The 18,912-nt window shown below is 44.0% G+C and overlaps 1 protein-coding gene across 2 annotated transcripts in view; it reads left to right on the top strand.

Moving 5' to 3' along the window:
• The first annotated feature begins 1,246 nt into the window (after positions 1 to 1,246).
• The window catches only part of npas1 (neuronal PAS domain protein 1), a 37,996-nt gene continuing 20,330 nt past the window's right edge, over positions 1,247 to 18,912 (top strand). Inside the window, exons 1-4 of one of the 2 annotated variants that reach the window (XM_035955228.2) lie at positions 1,247 to 1,501; positions 1,746 to 1,953; positions 10,959 to 11,126; positions 12,507 to 12,745. In XM_035955228.2, the coding sequence (XP_035811121.2) occupies positions 11,032 to 11,126; positions 12,507 to 12,745 (334 nt within the window). In that variant the 5' untranslated portion in view covers positions 1,247 to 1,501; positions 1,746 to 1,953; positions 10,959 to 11,031. Of the gene's footprint in view, positions 1,954 to 10,958; positions 11,127 to 12,506; positions 12,746 to 18,912 lie in introns of both variants that reach the window. The other variant, XM_023285623.3, reaches the window with a different exon arrangement.

The following is an 18,912-nucleotide window of genomic DNA, read 5'->3' on the forward strand; positions in this document are numbered from 1 at the left end:
TAAATGCCATTAATTGTTGATTAAATGTGATTAAATATTCCCAACAGCATCTTGTGGATTCTCGATCGGACAGGGATCTGAGTTTGGAGGTCAGGTCAGTGCCTTGGGCTTTTGGTCGTGTTCCTCAAGCCGGATCTGAGACATTTTTGCTGCGTGGCAGGGTGCATTGTCCTGTTGGGTGAGGCTGCTACTGCTTGGTGTGGAATAAGGTTTAGGGGTCAGCGTGACTGTCAAGATTTCTCAGCAGAACATTGCATTCTAATGAGAAAATCAATGTTTTTCTCTTCATTTGTTACTGATTTTAATGAGTATATATTATAAAATACTGTTAAATGGTAAATTAACTTTTACTTTACCTCTCCAGAAAGATTTTCCATATTTAAAAATCTCTTGTAGTTTGTTATAGTAAAATGCCTTTATTAAGCTACGTTAATAATTACATCAAACGGACCTTCTGTGGTTGTGAGAGTTGTGCAATTTATCTCTGAAAAGGCATAAGTAGCATAATGTTACTAAGAGAATAGCTGGCTGGGTGAGGAGTCCCCACTAAAAGTCAACTTTTAACCAAGTAGCTGTTATCTTAACACTGATATTGTCAGATCGGTGGCAGCGCTGATTGATTAGAATCTGAGCCGTAAGATGTCCATGTTTTTATGGAGTCATAAATCAAACCAAAGAACAAAACAAAAGAACAGCCACATTACTTTAAACAGTTTTGGAGGCAATATAAGACTTCCTCGTGGAGCTTCAGATCAGAAAATGTTGGAAAACAGTGACAAATGTTTGCTTCTTCCATTTATTTCTGTACACTTGTTGGTTACCCACAATAAAAACGTTACAATCTGGGAGTTAAATTTGTCCCTTTAGATTAGAATAAGTGTCCAGGAATGAATATAAGCTGACGCAGTGTCCTCCTAAGTGACAAAAACAAGTGTGTGTTTGTACAGGACAGGAGTCACAGTTTACAATATGTTTGGATGTGATGGAATCTCCCACTTGTTTCAGTCATTCCTCTCTCCCTCTCTCCCTCTCCTTCCCTGTGTCTCTCTCTCTCTCTCTTTTACTCGGGCTGCTAATCAGCATTTGAAAGGCAGCTTTGACAGTGAGAAAGAAAGTGGAAGAGGAGGAGGGGGGCACATGGAGGTGGGGGTAAACGAAAGCATGAGACACAGCGAGTTAGGGAGGGAGAGCCGGAGAGAGACTGAGGCGAGGGGCTGTACAAGCATGCCTTTTATATTTACTAGTGACTGAGAGGGAGAGAGAGAGAGAGAGAAAGGGAGCAGCTGAAGAGACAACTGGTGTGCACGGCTTTCCCAAGAGGAAATGAAAAGAAAGAAGCTCAGCGAGGAGAGTGAATGAGTGAGCGGGAGAGAGGAGAGGAAGGGTGGGAGGAGGGAGCATGCCGGCTGGAGAGAGAGGGAAGAGAGAAAGAGATTCTCACACTGGCTGTGTCCTAATCCGAGTCCATCTCCAAGAAGCAGCGGAGCAGAGTGTTAGTGAAGTGAGTCTGAGAGCCAAGGAGAGCTACACCAGCTCCATCCACACACACACACACACACACACAAACACACACTCTCCCTCTCTTTCACCAACACACACACTCACACACACTCACACTCATGCAACGGGAGTCCACGGTGATGTGTCCGGCTGCGCAGCCACGGCTTTTGTGAAAGTGAAGGGGGATTGACGCTGCCCCTGTCCCAGCCCCCTTTGGCTCACAGTGTTTGTTTGCTGTGTTTAAGCTCGAGGTGCTGCTGCTGCTGCTGCTGCTGCTGCTGCTGCTGGAGGAGGAGTAGGAGGAGGTGTGGTGTTGGTGGTGGTAGTAGTGGTGGTGCTGGGGGGCACTGCCAGGGCAGAGCAGGGGCACCAAAGAGGAGGAGGAAGAAGAAGAAGAGAGACAAAGTGGATCAGATCAACAGCAGCAGACTGAGCGCTGGAAATGCCCGTCAGGTGAGTAGATATTGAATCTAACAACTTAAAACACACATGATGCATGGCTCGCACTCTCTCACACACGCTCACGATGGACTCACACTTGTAAAGTTGCATCCTTTTTATTAGATTTTTTGCTGTCATGTTAGAATGAAAGGATTTTAATCTGTCGCTCTGTTGTTAGATTGCCTTCTTATTGTGTTTGGTTAAATCTACTCCTAAACTACTTTTTTTTCCCTTTAAATAAAAAAGAGCTTGTAAGTGACAGTGAGAACTTTTTGCTATGTCTCATTTAGGACAGAAATGTTACACTAAATGTACTAATTTATTTCACTAAATTAGCACATTAACAGCTGAATTTAAGTCAAAAATAATTACTGCTTTTAGGCATGTTTGGACATACATTTGATTAGAGAAAATGCACATATTGGTAAATGTGCATGTTTTTGCATAAAAATGTAGATCTATAATTTATTATAAACAACTCATTTAATCAGATAATTACACTAAATGTTTGCTCTGCCTCGAAGGCACCGTTATCGCTTTTACACAAAGTTCTTTGTGCATTTCATCAGTTCATTGCAAGCGTTTTCCCCTGCAAATACACCAATCTTTGCTTTTCAGATAAGCTGAATAATTATGTGTGTTTATGTTCTGCATTGAGTGCACCTCTTTCTGATGGATTTTGTGTCCATATGTGTGCGAGTATGTGTGCTGTTGGAGATATAGAGGCAGAGAGTGAGCGGCTGCGTGCCCGTCTCCACCTGCAGAGGCAGAATTGGTCACAGTTTACTGGCTTGGTAACATTCACTGCCTTCAGGGTGTTTGCAGCAGGTGGTCCAAATTGGCAGAATGACTGTGACAAACGCACAGTGTTCGCCGCTGCTGTAAAGTAAATAACAACATTAAACCATCACACAGTGATTTCAGATTTTTTCTGTTTTTTTTTCCCCCATAATTTTCCTGCTATTACGTTTGGAGGCTTGTCCCTTGAAGTACAAGTCAGACTATCAGAATAGGGGAACAGGTTTTGCACAGAAAAAAAAAAACACATTTGAGTATAGATGGGAAGGTGTAAAAGTGTATTTTGGATGCTTTCCTGCAAGATTCTGTTTGTGCATCTGCGTATGTCCATATGTAGATATTTGTCTAGAATGTTTATTTCATCGAGTCTCTTTGGAGCATCACTCCGGAATCAGAATTTGCTGTGTGTTTGCTATAAACTGCGCTCTGTTTCGTGCACCTCCAACAGCATCATTTTTACCCGCACCTGCTGAGATTGCAGGTGCTGCAGATAAATTCCAACCAAATAACAACCTTCGGCACAGAATCACTCTTTGAGGTGCCAGGATGAGGTGTCAAAATGTTGCGAGTAGTGAAAAAGAGTTACCGTCCACACTCACATGTAATCTGGCAGTTTTTAGCAAGTTGCAGCCGGCAGAGCAATATTTTTATCTCTTCTCCACTTTTTAAAATTGAATGTAGCGAGTGTTTCCAGCTGACTGTCGACATTTCTTCAGTGAAGATTTGGTGAGGACGCTGGTATGAAACAGGGTCAGATGGAGCCATTGCATGAGAGTGGTACAGTTTATACCCACTGATCCACTAAGCCCCTCCATCCGCTTCACTTCTCGCATGTGCATGTTGCTTTGGTCGTGACCCACCTCTAGGCCTTTTTTATTAGACCCAGACGCAGATTTTCTTCGGTGGCTTTTTGGATTTAAGGGGCCGTGGTTCATGCCAACAGGCAACTGTGTGACAGACCCTGACTTGGATTACTTTGTGAAAGTGAAAAAACTCACAACAAAGAGAGCTGTTTGCAGAGAGCAGACAGAATAAAGCAGGAAAAATGTAAAGAAAGGTGGTTTGGGCGGCATTTTCTGCCCATGTGTGCTTCTGGTGATGCTGGTTTGCATAAATAATGACCACATGAGCAGATAAAATCGAAATGTCCGCAGGGCCACGGCAGGTCTGTAAGTTATGAATTTATCTCGGATGGTATTCAGAAGCAGACAGTCACTTTTTTTGTGACTCCCTGACAAGTTCGCAGGTAGACAGACGCCTCACCTCTCCCTCCCTTTCCTCTTTCTATTCCTCTCTTGATATTTTTGTCTCTCTCTGTTGCTCTCTTACACGCACGCCAAGGTGGTCAGTGTGTGGCGTATTGACTGGCAGCCGCTCACACACTCCCCGCTCTGGCCGTGTGTGCGTGTGTGTGCGTGTGTGTTTGTGTGCGTGAGCGGCGTTGACAGACAGTGTGTGGGTCTGTGACAGAGGGTGTCAGCGCAGTGTCAGAGAGATGTGTTTAGTGTCACACTCTGCTGACCTGATCTCCGGTCGGACTGTCCACTCCGGCCCCGCTGTGGCTCCTTACATAACCCTCGCTGTCATTCACACACCAGCCTGAAGGGATCCACCGGCCTTTGCACACACACACACACACACACACACACACACGCTCACACACACACACACACACACACACACACACATGCAGTTACTTAGCGATATGCACACAATGTATAGGCATCCGCTCTAGCAGCCGCTCTCCCTCTAAACATCAGATCAGGTGCAGTCTGCAAATCTCCCTCGCAAGTCGCTCTTTCATGTCTTTTCATCTTTTTCCTTGTTCTCTAATTTATGCCACAACATAAAGTAGAAGTTACATAAATTAACAATTACATCTGGAACTATTCAAACAAAAGCTCCGAGCACTGTGTGGGAATACAGACCAGTGGGTATCCTGGTTTCCCCAAGTGTGCTGCAAGACACCTACACAACTTCTGCAACTCTTATCAAGAGTTTGACACTGCTCTGAACTCTGACATTTGCACCATGCTAATTGATGTGTCTGTATTAGCATGTGGACTCGTCTATGCCTGGTGTGCAGAATGAGAGTGTGCTTTCAAGTCCCGGTTTGGAGTACACACTTTGGCGTGTGTGTGTTGGAGAGAATGAGTGACCCTGTGTGCTGTTCTTTGGCCTGTGGTTATTTGGAGGTCAGTGCTGATGTGGTCTCTGCCTGCGGGAGTGGATTTACCATCTTCGTCCGTATAGAGAGCTGCATCCACTTGGCTGACTCTTCCACAGTGAGAGAGAGAAGTTTCTGCCTTCTTTTTTACCTTTTACTGTTTGTTCACTATTCACTTTTACAGAATTTGGGAGGCACTACATGTGAAAGTTATTTTCCACACGTGTGAGCACATTGGCGCTCTTTTCACCTCAGAATAAGAGGCTTTTATTATTGACTTTTCTGTAAGTCCCACTTTTCACCTCAAGCCTCCCCTTGCATTAAGGTTGGGGCGTTTAACCCCAGAATAGACTGCAGTTATTATTTAAACCTGCGCTCAGGGTTTTCTCTTTCAAGCGTAGATATCATAAAGGTTAAGGATGGTTAACTTCATGATGGAATGAACATTTTCTTTTTATTGCTAACTTAGATTTTTTTCAGTTGCACTGGAGAACTATTTAAGCGTTTATCTCTTCATAATGTTGAGATTTTATCTCTTTCATGCACAGTCTCCCTTCGCTAATAAGAAAAACTCACCCTAGAATGTAACATATTACTTCAAATAGAGGGCTAATGGATTTAAAAGTGAATATCTTAGTGTTGTAAACGAACATACTTGCCTTGCTTCAGAGGCAGTAAATACGATGTTACCCTGTTTGTCTTTTATGCTCTACAGAAGGTAGTTTTTTGCTCAAAGCGTCAGCTTATGGGACGAAGTCTGCAGCTTTCCTCAAGTTATTATACTTGTGGAGCTTAAGTCTTTTTCATTACTTTAATTAGAGAGTGAGGAATGACATCGAGTTTATCTGAGAAAAATCTCTGCAGAACAGTCTTTACAGAACCGTAAATATGAGGGATTCTGTGTGCTTCATATTTAATACAGTGCAGGTGCAGTGGAGCATTTCTTTTGTATATGCTTAGGCCAAGGTAGACAGTAATTATGACAGGCAGGGATTGGATTCGATGTAGCTCCACGCCCGTGAGGAGTGGACATCAAAGCGTACACACCAAAGCCCCCTGTAATAAAAGAGGAGGAGGAGAAAGATATTGATTACCAAGGGTGAACATTAGCAAATCTCTTTCTCCTTTTTTTCATCTATGTCTTCATCCGTCCATCATTTCCCTCCCTCTTTCGCTCATACTGTCTGATTTGCCTCCCTCTCCGCCTCTACTTATGCTCCCTCCATCCCCCATGTGCTCTCCATCCACCCCCCTCTCCCTCTAATCATTTATTTATCGCTGATCTCTTTATTCTGTATTCTTTTGGTTTAGGGACGGTCCACGCTGTGACTGTATAGCGCTGCTCCACACACACAGGCTGTTATCATCATTCCTTTACACCCTTTCCCCCGAACACCTCCTCTTCCTCCTCATCACCGCAGAGATACCTGGGGGCGGGCGGGGTCACACTGGTCCAATCTAACGCCGTATTGATTCCATTAGATAATTAATGACCCAGGCAAGGGCCAGGGAGGAGCAAAGAGGGGGTTAGAGGAGAGGGGATAGAAGGGGTGAGGATGATGGGAGAGGCGAAGGGGGGTGTGGGGGGTGGCGGCGGACGCCAAGGCCCTTGAGAGTTGAAGAGAACCTTGAGTTGGGAATGATCCAGAGTCGTCAAGGTCAATCGCAGCCGGAGCTTCGATCAGAATGCCGAGCGAGATGGAATATGGAATGCCGTGCGAGAGAGCGGGCAGAGAGATCTTCATGTCCAGCAGCTGTCGATTGATCAGCGGCTGAAAAATTGTACATTAAAAAGTCTTTTGACTTCCAAATCCTGAGGTCCAACCAGGGCCGTAATGCATGATAAGTAGTTTTCAGCCCTCCAACCAGAATACCAAACTTCATCTCCCCGGACGCACCAGACACTCATTTACAACCACTCAACAACATGAAAGGCGAGATAGAAAACTAGCTACATCAAATATTCTGTTCATGTTATTTCAAACCATGTTTTCTACATTTTCCATGATATTGAACGTTCTCGGTTTGATAAAATATTATTCACAGGAATATCTTACATTGCCGTTGTATGTGCGGTTCACTTTTACCTTTGGCTTGGGATAATTGAAGAAGACTGGGTGCCGGACAAAGAGAGCGGAGCTGCCTTAAAAGTGTTATTAGTAAAATTTTATTTCTGTAAATACTGAAAGGACTAAAATGCTAAACATTTTTTAGTATATTTGGGAGGCATGCCTTTACTTGGCCTTTACTCAAAAGTGGGCACAAAAATGAGGAGGTGGAGAGGTGGAATTATATGAAACAAAGGTCCTGGACCCCTGAACCAAGGTCCTATTTCACAAAAATGACATGCGATCTTTAGTTTATGGCGCATTGCAAATGGCAGCAGTGTCACAGATTTCTGTCACTTGCAAATTGCATGGAGTCCTACAAGTGTGATTGTTGCAGTTTGATTCGAGAAATGTGTCTAAAAGAGTGAGGGAAATTATCTAAAATGTTGTAAATTAGGAGACACAGGCTCCAGAGATGTTATGTTGATAGTAAATAGTGGTAGCCCTTACAGCTGGCCTGCAATCAGAATGCGCATGGTGGAAAATGTCCTAAAAAAGAGAGAAAATCTGCTTTCCCTCTGTATTTTTTCAGTGTATTGAGTGAAAGTAAAAACATATGAACATATTGCTCATAATCAGCGTCTTGGTGACTTGCAATACTTCAAAATGAGTCAAAATTCCTCCAAACTGCCACCGTTCTTCTTTTTGTCGCAAACTGTACATCGCAAGGGCTTGGTCCTGCTCTTCACCTTTGCATGATTGCCGTGTGCATGTGGTCTCTAGTGGGCTATGAGAGCTCCTCTGCTTGCACATTCACAGTCTTGGCCAGGCTCTGTATTGGGCCCCAGGGGTTGGGGAGATGAGGCATAAAACAACCATGTCTCTACCTAGGGGAGCCAGTGGCATGGCAGTGGAGCTATTGTCTGTCGGCGTGCTGTTTGACTTAAATGTGTTCATTTGCCTGATGCCCCTGACTCCCTATGGGGAGGGGCAACTAGGGGAGAGGAGGGGCACGCTAACGAACCCCTGACAGCTGGAGGCCCTAATTAAACGTCCCTGCTGAAAATAAACAGAGCAGGAGCCAAGCGAGCAGCCAGGGAGAAGCGCACAGCAAACAGCGGCTGTGAACGTTCGCCGCAATGCCCTCCTCTCTGTTGCTGTTGAGACGGTGCCAAGAGAGCAGTGCTCTGTAGGGTCGGGGTCTCAAACACACACACATTCACACACACACAGATGCACACACATACACACACACTTATGAATATGTAGCACTGCAGCAACACATTGCGAACACCTGCGGTCACACTTGATACAAGTTGATCTCCACAGCTGTGGGCACAGGGTTTTTTTTTTTTCTTATTCTCGCTGCTCTCAGAAGTCACACTTTCCTTTTCCATATATTTCCCCCACTGTGCTGCGATGGAATAAGTCGACTCGGTCCTCTTGATTGTTTCTCCCTAGATGACACTTGTGACATTCAGCCTGTTGTTGTGCTGCTAGCTAAGGCGGAGCATTAGCAGTCAAAGTGGCGGGGTCCATTTGGGTGAGTGCATTAATGGGCCGCCCCAACCTGCGACAAGGTTATGAGGCTGATTGAATAATTACTGTGGAGGCCCCTGTCCATTACGCCCCTGTGTCTGCCCAGATAGAGGGAGATGCAGAGAGAGATGGAGAGATAGTTTGAGACAGAAAGATGGAAGGAGAGATTAGATAAGCACAGATAGGGTCAATTAAGAGATAAACATACAGATATGGCGGGGAGGCGGCCGCTGTGCGTCTGAGTGAGGCAGTGACAATTTGAGAGTAAATTGTTTCCTCCCCGCGTCTCCTTTTGATCTCTGTGTCCTACTGTACGCAGCCTAATTTGGCATGTAGTGCATTTATCCAGGTGAGGTAGAGAAGGTGAGAAAGGTGAAGTTGTTAGACAGAGGTGCGCTGCCCTCTGCTCGACCCTGTCCTCTCCTCACCACACTCTCTGAAAAGAGGACTGTCAATGTTGCAGGTAGCCGGTAGCTCGAGGATAAAAAGATACAGGTTTCCTATGGCTGCTTAAAGCCTTCGCCTTAAACCTTAAGCCCGGGACAAACTGTTCTATCAATGCCCCGGGGAGAGGTTAAATCTAAGCCTGGAAAATTAGCAACATTGATCAAATTAGTAACTTTATAATTCTCTTCCTGACTCAGTTTTGCTTAATCAATTCTAAAGTCTCCTGATTTCCACATGATGTGACTTTTAAGAGCTATGGACACCGATATCTAACCAGACATTCAACAATCAATCAGCCAAAAGAAAGCTCACTGAATCATGCTGTAATTAATCGTGCACTCCAGCAATATATTTATCCTTGACAAGGTAAACATGACAGTTTTATGTGATTAAAATTTTAGTTATTGTCTCCGTGCTCTACTTATCGTCCGTGGTAGTCCATTGCAGGTAAACAAGTTCATGTAGTAAAGCAACCTTTTGCATCACTACAACAGCTCTGATCCAGACTGAAATATGTCAGCAACAGTTAAATGGATTGGATGTTCGTGGTCCCCTGAGGACATTCCCTCTAACTTGTCCTTTCTTGTGTAGTGACCCCTGAACTTTGTAAACTCTGTTAATGCCAGCTTTTTGATCCAACATTGCATGCTTAGGAGGCAAATATTCACAGGCTACTATATTCACTTCTTCTACTGAGGCCAGTCTTTCTATCTTTGACCTAGGAGCATGTTAGAAATAGAAAGTGCAAATTCTGTGCTTCACTGTTGCAGCCTAAATGCAGAATAAAACTATTAAAGGTAAGTTGATGACCCTATCTCCCCTTTCAACAACTATTCTCTCTTTGTTGAATTGATTATTGACTTCTCTGCCTTTGAAATCGGTCCAAGAAGTTTTTCTCTCGCATGCATTTAATGTTGGCTGTTTTAGCCCAGATTTGTGAAAATGATATCTGCCAAACCTGCCCGGCTTCTGCTGACCCCTCTTAGCCAAGGTCAGCATAGCCATGCTCAAACTCAAGACATAATCCATTTTTCCTTTGCCCTGGCAAAGCTCTACTGACACGATTGTGCTGACCCAGCCGGGTGAAAGAAAGAGGGAGTTAGAGAGTGAGAGGCAGAAAGAGGAAGAGAGAGAGAGAGAGAGAGGGCATCTCGGGCCCAAGGGCATGACACTGAGGTGCTCGGGGCCACACCAGCCCTTTAAATGTCAACACAGCACAGAGGGGAGGGGAGACTGGTGAGGAGCGGGGCTCTGTTTGAGGACAGGGAAGAATATTGGCAACTTCCACTGCAGGAGGGTGGTGTTCGAGACTGGCAGGAGGCAGCAGAAGGAAGATCTGGTGGAGAATGGACGGTGCGCTTTGTCTTCAGAGAGACGGGGTTTAAACTCCAGTCGCTGGCAAGTTTCAATGTTCTCTCAGGGAAGAAGGGAGACATTTAGAGATCTGTGATTTTCAGCGTAATTGTGACTTCAAAGCAGGGTTAGTGTTTTGTCTCATGTCTATTATCCAGGGAACAGCCCCTGACCTTTATGTGTGGAAGTAGGCTACATACAGTAACTAACTGCTCTTTCAACCTGACTACCTTTCTTTCTTTCTTTCTTGCTCTTGCCGCGACAACCATTTTCCTCAGATAGATCAAGTAAGAAATCATAAGATGGGTTTTCATCCAAGCTTTTAGATGCAAATTATATTCTGTCACAGTAAAAGGCCTGACTGGAAACCGCAAAAGGAGATAAAACCTCATCATTTTTTTTTTGATAGAAAAAAATGCTCGAAGTCTTCTGTTAAAAGATTAATTATGTAGTAAATTTGACAGCAACATGTTTGCTAACTTCAACATGATAGACTCCCTGAAATATTTTAGATTTTGACATCCCAAAAAGGCCATATGTGCTCTCGCCACTGTAAAAGTTTAAGTAGTTCATACCCGTTATATGGCTATCACTCTTGAATAAACAGACCTTACTCTCTTTTTTCCCTCTTTCTGTTTCCTCTGCTGTCTCTCATGCATCTCCAGGTCTGAGTCTGTCACATTCTCAGCCAATCAAAGCCTTCGTTAACGGCGGTGGCGGCACGTGATTGGGAGAAGGATGGCAACCATGCCATTTGTCAGCGAGGGGAAATGTGTGAGTGTGGAGTGGGATTTCCTACAAGGACTACTGGCCAAGCCTCCCACCCTGCCCTGGTGAGACACACACACACACACACACACACACACACACACACACACACACACACACACACACACACACACACACACACACAGGCGGATACTGTATAAGCCTGCATGCATGCCCATGAATTAATCTCCGCAAGGTGAAATCCATGCATTAACACCCTTGCATACACTGACAGTGTGAAGAAGAGTTTCAGAAGACATAAGTCTGTTCTCCTCGGCGCTACATATAACCTGTATTGTTGCTCACCTGCCAATCCTGTCAGAACCGTGAATCCCCTCCCCTTAGTGGGAGATTAAGTAAATTTGGCTGGAATTATTAATGGGCAGTCATTTACAGGCGGATATAAAAACTAAGCAGAATCAATGCCCTCGTATTGATTGTTCTCGGTGGCTGGGGTCGAGGCGGTATAATAATGAGATGTTACAGAGGCTGGCAGCATGAGTCCACACACACTCACAGAAAGACACACTGATTTCACTTATTAGAGACTAGCGGGGAGAAATGCAACCGCTGTGTCAGCCGATTAAGATATAAACATATGTGCACTCGCTGTATGCTGCTCTTTTCTTTGTTCTTTTTTCCTCGCACCGCTGGTGGTCTCTTTCTTGGGATGAAAATCAACAACACAGACATGAGGGAGAATGGCTGGTTCGTCTTTCTCCTCCAGCTCACACACACACACACACACACACACGCACACACACTTTATTCCAGCGCAGCACCGACACAAATGGTGAAGTGGCTGTGACAACATAATTCCACCACTCAGGCCCCATTGAGGAGAGTCAATACCCAATCACAGAGACAGGCTACCTGAGCCCCGGCCCCCCTCTGTCACTCTGCCCCTCCCTCGCCTATTGATCCCTCAATCACGGCTTCAGCTCAGTAGCCCGGGACCAGATGAGAGAGAGAGGGAGGCTGGAGGGAGAGGAAAGTGAGAGATAGGCAGTGAGAAAGATTGTGTGCATGTGTTCACATATGGATTTTGAAGCAAATGGCATTATTAGGACTCTGGCAGATAAAAGAAGGGAGTTTGTCTGTAATTACCAGGCCAATCTGCAAAAGATGAGTCAGAGATGGAGATTGTTTTACTCCAATTGCGGGAGCCATTACCATTATATGTATTTATGAAATGAGTTTTCCAGATTGATGCTGAGGTCATTTACACAGAGCATGAATCAATCAACAGGTGGCCAGTAAACGGCCATGAAGTGATGCCTCTTACCGCTGGCTCCCATCTTACACAGTGCTGATTCAGACCATATTCGCTGCCCTTCTGATCTTTTCCCTCCTCCCTGCGTTTATCTGTGTCTTCATTTTGCTTCTATCTGTCCACTTTTCCCTCCCTTGTTTTTTTGCGCACCCTCCCTCTTTCCACCTCTCAGTCTCCAGAACCTGCGTAAAGAAAAATCTCGCAATGCTGCTCGTTCTCGGCGGGGGAAGGAGAATTTTGAGTTCTTCGAGCTGGCCAAGATGCTGCCGCTGCCCGGGGCCATCACCAGCCAGCTGGACAAGGCTTCGGTCATCCGGCTGACCATCAGCTACCTGCACATGCGCACCTTTGCCAGCCAAGGGGACCCACCCTGGAGCCCTCTGCTGGAGGGAGACAGCAACTGCAGCAAAGGTGAGCCCAAGGGAAACCTGGATTCATTCACTTGAGTTCTCTGTACACAACAGCAGATTTTGACTGTTGTTGTAAAATGCTTTTTTGGATCTAAAGAGGGAACCAAGAATTATTTTAAACATGCGTTCAAACAGAAATTTAGGAAAATTCTTTACACAGATATTAATTGTTGGTGTTGACTTGATCTAATATAATAACTATGCAGTAAGTGTAAGCTAAACTGAAGTTATTATCACAGACACACTGACTCAGTATACTCACAATGGATTTATTTTCCTCAATGGAAGGATTCATACTGTAATTTTTTCACTAGATTTTCATTTCTGGCAGCCTCATGAGGGATGGAAACAGCCTTTAGGCCTCAAAGCTGGTTGACTAAATTTACGTGCTACTAAATAATTGCATAAAATATAAAAAATACACATAATAAGAATTTTAGGGCCTTTTCTTTGACCCAAGCTTGGACCCTGGTCAAAAATTTTCATTGACTTATGACCTCTGTATTTTTTCAAATCCAGGCTACAGTCTTTGTTGGAAATATTTTAATCTTTTTTCACTTTTCATAATATATGTTCACAAATGTCAACTTTGAAAACAGCAAGTATGCAGAATTAAGTGGTTACGATGGATCATTTTCTGCTGCTGATTCCTACATCTCAGCCTATAAGAAAACTGCACAGCAGAGATAAACATGCTGATGTCTGGCCAGTGCACACAAACCGCTGAAGCCATGTTTCTGCTCACATCTCACTCTCAATCAAAAAATCCTCAGCAGTCTGATCTGCCCACGTTCTCCACCCACTGGGACACCCCACGCCACAAAAATTCACTTTGGACCCGGACATCTATCCAGCCTCCCATTAAGGATCATAATTACTGCTGCTGTGAGCGCTGAAGCACACGCTCCTTCACAAGCCTGTAAACATACATGCGCATATGATCATACAAAGACCTTCCACAGGCTGGTGTGAGTGTGAATATAATTTGTTGTGTGTGTGAGAGAGAGAAAAAAGGGGGAGGAAGATGACACACAAAGAGGGAGGAAACTATTGGTGCAATTTGTAATTGCAGAAATTAACTATATAACGAGGACAGTGTAATTATACAGCCTGTCTAATTGCTACTATTACTGAGGGGAAACGATGCAGCTACAGTACAATTAGATGTGTGTCTTTGTCTGTGTGTGTGTGTGTGTGTGTGTGTGTGTGTGTGTGTGTGTGTGTGTGTGTGTGTGTGTGTGTGTGTGTGTGTGTGTGTGTGTGTGCCCGTTCTTGACTAATTTGAGAAGATATGAGCTGAAAACAGTCATGTTAATAGCGTGTTTCTGCATGACAGTGTGTCCAGTGCTTTACCACAATGCGTACCACACATGCCTGATAATATGTGATGGTTTTAAATGTGTAAGTGTGAATACTTTTGCCGATGCTGTGCAAATGTGGTGGAGTTTCAGTTCAGATGCCAAAACAATACTTTTCTCAGAACTCTTAAAGGGACATTCCACTAATTTATCACATGAAGTTCACTTTAGTTGTCATGTGGAGAACTTCTCAGCCTGTGAAAGCAGGCATATGGCATCTTCTGTTGTGCTTCAGCAAGCCTGAGTTACGTAGTTAAATACACAGGATTTACCAGACATAAAGTCTCAAATAAAAACATGCGATATGTTTGTGTTATAAGAAAGGTACGGTCCAGTTTTTTTTTTTTTTAAAGCTTTGGCCAAAGTAGCGACTGAAACTTGGCCAAATTTTCCTAATCTGTCTTTTATGAGACATACTCCTATTTAATGCTTCATTAAAGATAACTTGTTATGAAGACACACATTTTAAAACCATTATAAGCTTCAGTCGTTACTGCTTGCTTTAGCAATACAGCATGAAATGCATAATTTTCTTGCAAATTTGCACATTTTTGTTGTGTTTTTCTGGAAATCTGCAAAAAAATACTCATTATTAAACTGAAACGTACCACAAATCTAAACATAAATGTACCAAATTCCAGGTTAAAAGTTTTGAAATTGCACCTAACACACTCAGTTGTAAACAAGATCAATTTTTACATTAAAGGATGTTTTGCAAGATACTTTAATTCATAGCAGAACAACAGTAGCATCTCGAAACTTCTAATTTCACACACTGTAGCTCATAAGATGCCAGTGATTTGAGGACCTGCGTTTGCATGATGGTAAGTTGTTTCACATGTGAGCAATTTGTAGCAGCTGTCATCCACACCCCAGTGGGGAGTGTAGAAATCAGTAAAGGTTTGGTTCCTATTTGACAACTTCATGGCTGTATCTTACTGTAAACCAAAAATATTCCACTCAGAGAACTTAAACTGCATGAAACATACACAGCGAGCTCTAATTCAAAGGCAAAGCATCTGGAAATATGGATTGTTATGGGTTAATCCATTGGGATCCATCAATATCTAATCATCCATGCTCTGCAGAACATCCTGAATGTCTGAGCAATATCCATACAGCAACACACTCAAACATGGCCGTAGCCTTGACTGCACTCTACATGTAGTGAATTGTTTTTGGCCCCAGTGTTCCAGGCTTTTCTTGGCCTTGATATAAAATACCTGCTATTTAGAAAAGTAGATGTGCAGGTAGTGATGTGTGGAAGTGTGCTGGAAAGACAGATTTGAGGAATGCTGTTTACACTACAATGAGAAGCATTTCCTGTACAAATGTGAACAGTAACTGTAAATATATAGAGCTCTGCAGCGGCTACGTGAAGGTCATGGATCGCGAGGCACTTGACAAACACACTGAACTGCTGCACACACAAGCTATGGACAATATTACAGTCTGAATTACCTTTAACATTTTCTCTATTAGGTCTGATATCTTAAGTGTTTTATTAAATGTTTGGGGATTTTTACAAGCAGGTCACACCATCTCAGCGGGGCCAACACTGAAAATGCAATGCTAATTTGGACATCAGTTTGAACAAGTCTACCCACAATGCATTGGCAGGGTTTTAAGTGTGATGCATGACTTTAATTCCGTTAGTGGAATGTGGTCAGAGATCCGGCTGAAAGGGAGAGGAGGCCGGAGAGGAGGGGAAAGGGACAAATGTGGAAGGAATAAAGACAGAAAGAGGGGAGGAAAGTGAGGAAGGAGAGGAGGGTGAGGAGGAGGGGGGGGGGGGGGGTTGCATTCCTCCACATTCCCTCTTGTCCGAGGATTTTTGGATGGGCGAGGGCCAGCCGAGAGGGAAGGAAGGTGGAGGGCGGAGGAGAGGAGAGGGATGGAGCGAAGGGGAGGGGCCGGAGTGGCTTTTGTCTGCTTCCCACGTTTCAAAGCCAGTCTTGAAAAATGAATAGACAGAGGAAAATCAATTGCATGACCTTCACAGAGAGAAAGAGAGAGATTGAGAGAGCAGGAGAAAGGAGGGTGGGGGGGAGAAAGAAGGTGGAGAGAGACAGATTATGGAAGGAAGGAGCAAACGAAAAGGAAGGGCTGAAGGCAGGAAAAGTAAAATGACCATGATGTACATTCCTGCTTGGTGTGTGTGTGTGTGTGTGTGTGTGTGTGTGTGTGTGTGTGTGTGTGTGTGTGTGTGTGTGTGTGTGTGTGTGAATGTGTGTGTGTTTGGTGTTGTGATTGTCTGTGCTCCTATTTGCACAGCAGATTCAAGGACTATTTGAAATCATTTATATTTCAAAACCTCTATATTGAGTAAATTTTCCTTTGGGGGACACTTTTCTTCTATTTCCTTGTCTTCTTTTAAATGTCCCTTTTCAACAAGATTTGACTCAGCACACTAACTGCTGGGATTGGAGTAACTAAAGTGATAAAACCAAAAGTGAGTGCAACTATAGTGTCTTTAATGGACAAGAAAGCCGTGTGCGGACAGCTATATTAAATCCAATGTGGTAAACATAAATCAAAAAGTCTGTAAACTGTGATGGATGGATTTTCGGTGTTAATTAGCTGTTTGCTTCTGTCGTCTGTCCAACTACATTGGGGGGTTTTAAAACAGCTACAAGAATTCAAGTTGAAAGCATTTGGACCACCAGCATGGTCAGCAGTGCATCTCAGACGTCACCTAACGCTGTACTGACACGCCCTGGAGGACACTTCTACCTCACTTTAGCAAAGTTGAACCACTACACAGTGAAAATACAGATTTCTAGCTGTATTTTCTCTGAGTTTCTTGTAGAAACTGAGCAATCTTGGATTTCTGAGGTATTTTTTGCAATTGATAGCTAAGAAAAACAATAACCTCATTCTGGGTAATGTTAATTTTAAAGAAATTGCACTTTTGAAAAGGTATCCCCTCCTAAATTTGTTACTTAAAAACTGGACAGACTGTGTGGAAGGAAGAATAATGCACAACGATATGATGCCAGATAGATTTGGTGCTAATATGACTTGCTGAGTACAACCTTATTGTAATGGATTGAGAGTAATAACTTGCAATGAGCCAGATTTATCTTTTAAAATCTCTAGTGTGAAGTTCAGTTTTTGCATTTTAAATGAATCAGGAATTAGAGCATCCCAGCCTCTACCAGGTGCAGTACTGCAGCTGGAGAACCCCTCAGTCTTTTACAAGGTACAGTACAATGACAACTCACTGCCAGCAACAGGGCCAGCTGAAGTGTTTTACTGTCTCGGCTAGTGAGGTCAAACACACCTCTCTCCTCCCCGCCGTTGGTGACATTGACTTTCATTCTGCCTCCACTCGCTCCCTCTCTCTCTCTTCTTTCTCTCCTCCTTTCTTTCATTGCCGTCGCCTCCCTCACCTCCCTCCTGTCTCCCCCACCTCTTCACGATCTCCCTGCGTCTGCCTCCCCTCTAATTCACAGCGTTTAAAGCAGCCGGGGCTTTTAAGGGAAGTTAATTGCACTCAAATTATGTTCGACCGCAAAAGGGAGCGAGGGAGCGATGGAAAGGAGACGGAGAGATAGAGGGGAGATACAGAGGGAAGGAGGGAGGGATGGATGTCAGAGTGAGAAGATAATTGTGCCAGAGAAGGACGGTGCGATTAGGGTCACTCTTTCTCTCACTCGTCTGCCGAACGGCCGAAAACGTCCCATGTGGATGGTAGTAAACAACTTGGCGTGCGATCGGACTGTTGTTTTGAAAAGGTGAAACTACGGCGGCTGAGCCAAACTTGAGAGGCAAAGACGAATAAGAAGACAGAGGAGGGTGTGGGGTGGGAGGCTGAGGGAGAGAACGAAGGGGTTCACTGGGTCTGTTATCTGTTTGGTTCCCATGGTAACACCCTAACCTGGTTAAAAAGGTTGACACTGTGGGGGTGGAAAGGAAGACGGTGTGTGTGTGTGTGTGTGTGTGTGTGTAAGCTGGGGGATGTTTGGCGTGTGTGTTCATGTGTGTGTGTGGATGTTACTCGCAGACTTAACTGGGACTAAATTATGTATTAGACAAAGGTATAATGAAAATCATTCAAATTTTTCATTCAATCATTCAAATCTTTTCTTCTTGTGGAGCACTGGGGAGACCCTGAGAATTGACCTGTGAGTCAGACTATAATTAACGTGTCCGATCGCGCCCTGTCCCATTCTGTCTCTTATTCCCACAATGAAATTAAACCTCGCAGCAGAGTCCTGGGAAGCTAATGAAACGGGAGAGTGACACAACAATCAGGAGTCTCAGCTGCACACATGTGCTCTGCGTGCACACAGGCGTAAAAGTGTTTATTCATATAAACCTTCTTAAAGGAGAATTGTAGCTTAGTATAACTCGAGTCTTATTTTTTTTATTTCTTTGTCTACTGTATGTGTGGTGGGTTCACTAAAGTAATTGCTGAGACCTGGGAGGATGGCGACAGCGCTGCGACAAAGTCAGACAGAGCAAAGAATGAGTCATCAGGCAGTAAGACGTGTTTTCAATAAGTCAACAGTTTATCCAGGCCATTTGAACCACTTTGAGTTGTAATTTTGTAATTAGTAGTTTTTCCAGCAGTAAATTTGGTCCAGGAGTTGCTGGGACAAGATCTTTGAACAATAAATTTTGACCTGTTCCATTTACCTCAGAAGCTGGAAGTCGGAGCTGAGAATGTTGTCACACATCAGCTGATCGTTGTAATTCTGAAAGCCAGACGTTTGCTTTCGGTACTAGTTGAGAACGGTGCATTATGTGGTATTTGGTCCACAGATGAAGCGGGACAGTTTAGTGTGTACAACTGATTTAATGAGAC

The sequence above is a fragment of the Amphiprion ocellaris genome, chromosome 7 (genome assembly GCF_022539595.1).
Source record: "Amphiprion ocellaris isolate individual 3 ecotype Okinawa chromosome 7, ASM2253959v1, whole genome shotgun sequence".
Lineage (NCBI taxonomy): Eukaryota > Metazoa > Chordata > Actinopteri > Pomacentridae > Amphiprion > Amphiprion ocellaris.